General features: G+C 44.4%; 1 protein-coding gene across 1 annotated transcript; it reads left to right on the plus strand.

Annotated features, from left to right (window-relative positions):
* Positions 1-2,948: 2,948 nt before the first annotated feature.
* On the plus strand, positions 2,949-7,000 carry mdfic2 (MyoD family inhibitor domain containing 2). The gene is made up of 3 exons (XM_076268641.1): positions 2,949-3,175; positions 4,226-4,236; positions 6,735-7,000. The coding sequence occupies exons 1-3, from the start codon at positions 2,949-2,951 to the stop codon at positions 6,998-7,000; spliced, it is 504 nt and encodes a 167-aa protein (XP_076124756.1).
* Positions 7,001-7,973: the final 973 nt, after the last annotated feature.

Raw genomic sequence — 7,973 nt, forward strand, 5'->3', positions numbered from 1 at the left:
ATATTATGCAGACAAGTTAGTTTGCTCCATGTATGATGACGACTTGAGGCTAAATAATAAGATAATGTTTTCTCTCTCTCTCTCTCTCTCTCTTACACACACACACACACACACACACATGCACAGAGGATAACGAATGCATTAGTTGCAGTAGTTAAGGCCATTTTGTATCTAGTGTACTACATTGTAATTGCATCTCATGTGGCTTGTCAATCATTTCAGAGTGTACTAAATGGAAGGGGTGTCAGTCATCACAGAGAATGAGAAGTCTAGATCAGAGCCTTCAGGTACAGCTCAAAACAGTCACCTTTAAAACAGTCACTCATCTCATCCACCACTGCTGCGCTGTTCTGACAGATCACAGGAAAACAAATCCAGCTGTCATTTCATGATGAGGGTAATATGCGGCTTCCTTTCAGAGGCCCAGTAGATGAATGTGTGTGTGTGTGTGTGTGTGTGTGTGTGTGTGTGTGTGTGTGTGTGTGTGTGTGTGTGAGATTTGGTTTACAGGTTGCATCTTTTGAAAGAGGCATATGTTATGGTCCACAAAGACAAACATTCTCTGATCTTAATTTTTCAATTACCAAGCCTCTTGTTCTCCAAACATATGCAAGCACAGCAGGCCTTCTTTTTAAATGGAGCACTGATGTGAGGTCTAATTAGGCGAAACTGGCAGGCTTGTAAACTGGGAAAAGTGAACACTGCTTCACATCAATTTATCTGAGCACAAACCTTAAAAATGCTGCTAGATCATGGAAATATGTTAAGGCTCTTCAAGATTCCCCATTAAATATTTAACTCAGTTTAAAATGCCATGCATAGGCATATCTGAAGCTCCCTGCATGAAAAACATTTATGTAACTTAGGTTAATCAATAAAGTACAGTTTCCGATACATAAGGAAACAACCCAAACAGGCCAAACTTTTTACAGCCATAAACCGGGGATCAGACTCCATGGACAGACGTCATCGGAACGGGTGGGTCGTCCGGATCAATGGGGATGCAGCGATGGGGTGCTGATGGAACTCACATACGGAGGAAAAGACTGCCCGTGTATTTGGTGAAGTTTCGACAGGTACTGTACATTGTCTTTCAATCTGTTGACAATCTGGCAACCGATGAAATGTCCTTTCGTGGTTACAAACATTCGTGTTTACGGATAATCACTGCCATTGCACATAGCCTAATCGTATTAACTGTAGACTATTTATTTAGGGTAAAGTTTTGAATGACAATGTTGCGTTCATCAGTAGCATGCCCAATGAAACTTCCCCTTAGATGGCGAACATCTAATCAATATAATTTAATTTACTCTCTTATCATTTATTTATGATGCGATTTGTAACAGATGGCAGGGCAAAAACCAAGACCATTCGAGGAAACGGAACTTGACGTTATAAGTATAGCGCAAGCGGTTACATGTGCGGATGAGGATGACGGTGAGTTGCATGGTGATAAGAGCGGCCAGACCGCAGTTACAGGTAACTGAAATGTTACACGTTTTCTGCATAGAGTTAAACCATTATGTTTTCGTTATGAAACACTGCTGGTATCCAATGTCGTGGAAAACTCTATTGAAATGCTTTTAGTACCTGACAAATTCAATATGATAAGCGGCATCTAGAACAAAGCTTTCCATTGAGAGGTAGGCTATCCCAGTAGGCTAATGTTTTCACAGAACTGTACTAAACTTTAGATAACGAGGCCAGCACATCTTGGATGTAGTGTAGTAGTGGATGTCCGTTTGTGTAGAAAACCCCACTAAAACTAACTATGCAACTATGCTGCAACATGATCACAGACACCAGTTCTTCATTGAAACTGATGATATATAGTATCGAGTTTATGTTAATGTTTTAAATCAAAATAGTTCCCTGCACATCCTTTCAGCCAGGAAACTGTGCACCATATGGTGGGTTGTATTTATTTAAACTGTGTTGCACTGCAAGAGCTCCACAATCTTAGATGTCTACATTAAGTGTAATTAATGACTTGAAACCTTGTTGCCAGGAAGTCAACAATGTACTTTGCTCTTATGTAAGCAAGGCATTGCTCTCTGTCAGTTCAATTCTATCATTACAAACAGTGCTCCTATATTTTGAAGAAGGAGAAGAAAAAACACTCTCACTTTTTGCCCTCTTTTCCTAATTATTCAATTGGAAAGTTAGCCAATACAGCCTAAAGCCATTTTCATTTTCTCTCTGTGTGTCTCCTTTTGTGTGTGGACTAACAATGCTTATTTCTGCTCAGAAAAATATGTCCCATGAGTTAATTAATCATAAGACATTAAATGTTAAATATAAGGGAAAGAAAGGCATCAGTGAATTATTCATTTGGGATAGGTGGTAGAAAAATAAACAGGATTGCTGTGCCAAAGCAATAATTCATTAATAGTTAGCATTGAAATCTTTCCATGAAAACCAGATATATTATTAAACTCGGTTGGAGTGCTGTGATTAACGGAGCAGATCGCAGCATGTTGTGCAGTGCTGCGCAGAGAAAACTCCACCTGAGGGTGGAGGCTTGGGCAATGGAAGATTATGAGAAAGTGCCTCCTAGTTGGGGGATGCTTCTGCACCGTTTCATTATTGCCTTTGTCATCAGTCGAGAGTGCTTTACGATAAATGGTTACATGGGTCGCCTAAGTTAGCTGTGTCAGTCTTTCGTCTGTATTCGATGTGTGTGTTTGAGGTGTACAGTATATGTGTGTATGTGTGTGCATGTGTGTGTATACGTAACAGTATAACACTGACTGTTTTTATTTGTGCATGCATGCATATGCACACGTGTGTGTGTATGTGTGTGCATGTGTGTGTATGAGTGTGTGTGTGTGTGTGTGTAACACTGACTGTTTTTATTTGTGCATGCATGCATATGCGTGTGTAACTGACTCAAGTGCATGTCAGACAGATGCTGACCGATTGTCCCTCTGTGTTGGCCCCTGCCCATGGCAGCAGTGACCAGTAAAGCCCCAGGCCGGCTGCTGCAGCTGAAGCTCAGCCCCATAGCTGAGCACGAGCATGAGCCGAGCCAGGCCTGGCACCACACCACTACCACTGCCACCACCAACACTGCCACCAACACCACCACTGCCACCAGACAACCCACCGACTCCTCGTACTCCCTCTGCTCTGTGGACAAGTACAGCAGCAGCCGCCTCTCCTCCACTGCAGAGTCCTACACCACCCTACCACCTGACACCGGAGGTTAGTGCCTGAGTTATACCCCTCTCTCTCTCTCTCTCTCTCTCTCTCTCTCTCACTCTGGGCCAAGCGATCCCTGTCTGATACCCTCGTAATGGGGATGGCTTGAAGAGGCTGAACGCATCTGCAATGAAGCAGGCCCACTGAGCTGTGCACGTAGCCACAAAGCCATTTTTTCCCCCACCAAGCAGGGGTCGACAAGTCTTTAGTGAAGCTGGGCAGAAAATGGCCTCATCGTCTGCAGACTGCTCGTGCTTGTGAAAGCTCTGCTGTGTGTACATGTGTGTGGTCCCCATTTCGCCGTCTAATTAACAGAGTATACAACCTAACAATCAAATAAACGCCTCTGTGACTATGTAGCGCGGAGCTCAGGCTATCATTTTGTGGTTTTCTGAAGCTTCTGGAATGTGAGGAATTTACAGGCTGACACATGATATATTTCATGTCCATGAGAATGCATTTATGCAGTTTTATCACATGAATAATTGAAACTTGTACATTATTTAGAATCAGAAACCAGAATAAAAGTCATATTTAAAAGCTGGACACCATACTGGAAATACTTTTAAGTAAATTAAGCAGCCCATCCGATTAAACTTAAATTCTGAGGATCATGAATTATTAAGGACAAAAAGCACTGAGCTTTGCTGTACATTGTATAATGGCGAACCAGGCTCTCAAAAATAGTATTCCTCCACTGAGCAGAAGATGTTTGAAATCATGCATGTAATTGCGAATGTCCAGTCTTATTTGTGGCATAGGAAGTATTCGTTATGGACCTCCTGGAAGTCCCCCCGTTGCTGTTGCCTCTTGCTGTCATTGTTTCAGGCTTATGATCTCACACTGTATTGCACCCCTGAGGGCCAGGGGTTTGCAGTAGCAGCCAATGGTGAGAGCATTGGTCCCATGCCTGCGCAGAATGGCAACGCATCCATTTGAAATGCATGTTTTGAAAAAACTTTTAAGGCTGATGGTAATTGATTATGTCTCCGAACAGCTTCCTCACTTGTCTTTCAGTGAGCGAGCGAGAGGGTGATTTCGTAAATTATGCATGTGTAAAGAAATGCCAGGGGAGAGGAGAGGAGGAGGAGGAGGAAGAGGAGAGGGAGGAGGAGAGGGAGGAGGAGGAGTAGGAGGAGGAGTAGGAGGAGGAGTAGGAGGAGGAGGCTTTTAAAATGTTCTAAACGTATAAGTGAGGAGAGATCGTGGGCTGTTAAAAGGCACAGACGATCCGCCCCCGTGAAGTCCAAAAGTTAAAAGGCACAGACGATCCGCCCCTGTGAAGTCCAAAAGTTAAAAGGCACAGACGATCCGCCCCCGTGAAGTCCAAAAGTTAAAAGGCACAGACGATCCGCCCCCGTGAAGTCCAAAAGTTAAAAGGCACAGACGATCCGCCCCTGTGAAGTCCAAAAGTTAAAAGGCACAGACGATCCGCCCCTGTGAAGTCCAAAAGTTAAAAGGCACAGACGATCCGCCCCTGTGAAGTCCAAAAGTTAAAAGGCACAGACGATCCGCCCCTGTGAAGTCCAAAAGTTAAAAGGCACAGACGATCCGCCCCTGTGAAGTCCAAAAGTTAAAAGGCACAGACGATCCGCCCCTGTGAAGTCCAAAAGTTAAAAGGCACAGACGATCCGCCCCTGTGAAGTCCAAAAGTTAAAAGGCACAGACGATCCGCCCCTGTGAAGTCCAAAAGTTAAAAGGCACAGACGATCCGCCCCTGTGAAGTCCAAAAGTTAAAAGGCACAGACGATCCGCCCCTGTGAAGTCCAAAAGTTAAAAGGCACAGACGATCCGCCCCTGTGAAGTCCAAAAGTTAAAAGGCACAGACGATCCGCCCCTGTGAAGTCCAAAAGTTAAAAGGCACAGACGATCCGCCCCTGTGAAGTCCAAAAGTTAAAAGGCACAGACGATCCGCCCCTGTGAAGTCCAAAAGTTAAAAGGCACAGACGATCCGCCCCTGTGAAGTCCAAAAGTGCCACAGTGAGTGTTGATTTAGGTGTAGGTGTGCTTCTCACACAGGTCCAACTCACTAAGACACTTGTGCCTGCTCTGAGGAGATGTACTAACTTCAGGTGCTTGATGTTCATGATGCAACCAAACCTCTTCTCACACAACATAAAGATTTTCATCAGAACTCAGTAAACCAGAATGAGACATAGTACAATGTATGATACTGTGGTCAATAAGCAAAGATGTGTATGTCATGTTGGACAAAAAACACATTTTTAGTGAGTGCTGGAATATAAAATAAACAGTTAGAGTTGTCTAGAGGTTTGCTGATACAATATTCTCTTGTGTCCTTTCTATCTTTGCTGATACAGTACCTCCGTTTTTTTTTATTTGTTTCCCCTGAAAATGTACGTTAGTCTGCATGCAAAGGCCCAAATGTCTAAAGGTTGTCATCTCTCTGTCTCTGATGGTTGACCATTGAGTGGATGCTCTTCACATGATCTGAATGACAGGAATACAATGAAGAAACCTATTGAATGGAATTAGAAAAAAGGTTTTAGGGACTACACAAAGTACATTCACAATGATTGGTATGACATCTCTAAGCATCCAACAACTGTACCGCAGGAGGTAGACCAGAGATGGCAATATGTTTTTTTTTATTTGATGAAAGAGCCCCAAGAGGACCAGACCCCCCCCCCCCCCCCTTTTCATAATGCATACATATGACTGATTAGCTGGGGCTTTAACTGAAATTGCCAAACATATATTTTCTTTACCTAAATCTAGACAATTTGGACTTCTAGATCATGATTGCATGAATGAATGTACATTTATGGCCCTAAAACCACTCTTACAGAGATACAGCACAGGAAGTCTGTTTCTCCTCAGGAGTGTGAAGTCAGTAAAGAATGCAAAGACAATAAATATTTAGCCATCTAATGGGCACTGGGACCTCTGGCTGGTCGGCCGTTGCTCATCCGCCCCGTTGAAGGCTGACTTTGCTTTGGTACGGCCAAGCGCTGGGCTCTGCTCTGAGAGGAGCCGTTTTGACCATAACTCCCCTCGTTTTTTTATTGGGGCATTAGTGGCATTTAAATGGCCCAGTAAAGGATGGGAAGCATCATGCAGCTCCAATAATTTTCCATCCACAGCAGTTCTGCTCAAGCACCCCCTCATGGGAACATCTGGGTCTTTACATCTGCACGCTGACAAATTCACACAACACATCATAATCTTAATAAAAAATACACATAACACTTTATTTGTCATTTCAAATGAGCCCATTCAGTTTCATAGTCTATGTAATTTACATCTGTGCTGATAATGCAGTGAGAGGGAGAGCAATCTGTGTTGTTGTTTTTTACTTGCCAAAAACCCACAGAGAACTGTAACTATTCAGCATTGCATCATAGTGGGACATTTTTCCCCAAGTGCACGTCAGTATGTGTTGAGGTGGATAGCTGTGGTGATTAACGGTAAGTGGATCTGTTCACCTTCATATTTGAAGAGCTCTCGAGCTTCTCCATGTCACACTCCCATTCTCCGTGTCCCTGACTGTCTCCTGATCCTCTTGACAGACGACTGCGCTGGGGTCGTGTTGGCCTGCCTCTTCTGTCGCTTCTATGACCTCTGCCTTATGCTGCCCAACTCCTGCGACTGGGCGGCCCAGCGCCTGTGCCCGTCCTACCAGCACTTCGCCAAGACCCGCGAGGCCGGCCACAGCGGCGGCAACGGCGACTGCAACTGCAAATGCGACTTCGACTGTGGCCTGTTCGACGCCTGCCACGAGAGTGGGGAATGCCTGGAATTGGCTATGGAGATCTCCGAGGTGTGCTACCACTGAAGTGGACAGACAGGGCAGTCCTCCAACAGAGAGCACATACAGACAGCAGCACAGCACAGCAGCAGGGGAAAGCATGATGTATTATACCAAAACTGCATATGACGCTATTATGCACTGATGCAATTACACTGGCTATAAACGAGGGTATCAAGCTAACCTGCTTACTGCTATAATGGGGGAAAGAGCAACTTGAACATGCTTGTTCCAAGCACAATGAAACTTCAAATGGCTGTGTGTGAATGATGTCATCCCAATATATTTCAGTGTTACTGCACTGGAAATAACCTGAGTGTGGGTTCTAGCTCCGATACATGGTCTGAAACTTGACTAGAGGATAATTGTTTGTTTCGAGGCTTGCACAAAAAAAAGGTACTTCAGGCTACCTGATCGATTTTTTTTTCTTTTAGAAAAAAGAGTGAAACCTACACCTCTATCTGCACAGCTTGCCTATTTGAGTTCAAGTGTGATTGTTAACATGGGAGCATTCAGAGGTGGCATCTGTAGGACACTTCAGAGGTTGCATCTGTAGGACACTTGTCCTTGTAGAACCCTTCAACCCTTGAACCAAGTGTTCTTCCTCTCAAGTGTACAGCCCATCAACATTGTGGATCATCCTTCCCATGTGAGATTGGGCCCTTGATGTGTAATGACACCAGTAACATCCCCAAGTCGCGTGCATGTGTCGCCCGAGTAAATAAAATCAAACTGGCAATTCAGCATCTGTCTCAAATGGAGGTCAGTCCAAAATGGGGCATTGATACCCACGCTCTTCACTCAAGTGTTGCCGTATTGTCTGTGATTGCTAAACATTTGTTTTTCTGCTATCCGACACGGACACCAACAGAGCAACCTCGCCGAGCAAATAATAGGCTCGCCACGTCGCAGGGCTGCTGCTCATTTTCAGCGTGTGTCTCCTCCAGTGGAGATAGCCGTGCCCTGGAAAAGCTCTTCAGTTGCAGAGCAGACCCCCGGC

This window comes from Alosa pseudoharengus, unplaced genomic scaffold (assembly GCF_046254945.1).
Source record: "Alosa pseudoharengus isolate Yale_2024_CS ecotype anadromous, Long Island Sound unplaced genomic scaffold, YU_APseudo_1.1 YU_APseudo_1.1_scf_5, whole genome shotgun sequence".
In the NCBI taxonomy this organism is placed as follows: domain Eukaryota; kingdom Metazoa; phylum Chordata; class Actinopteri; order Clupeiformes; family Clupeidae; genus Alosa; species Alosa pseudoharengus.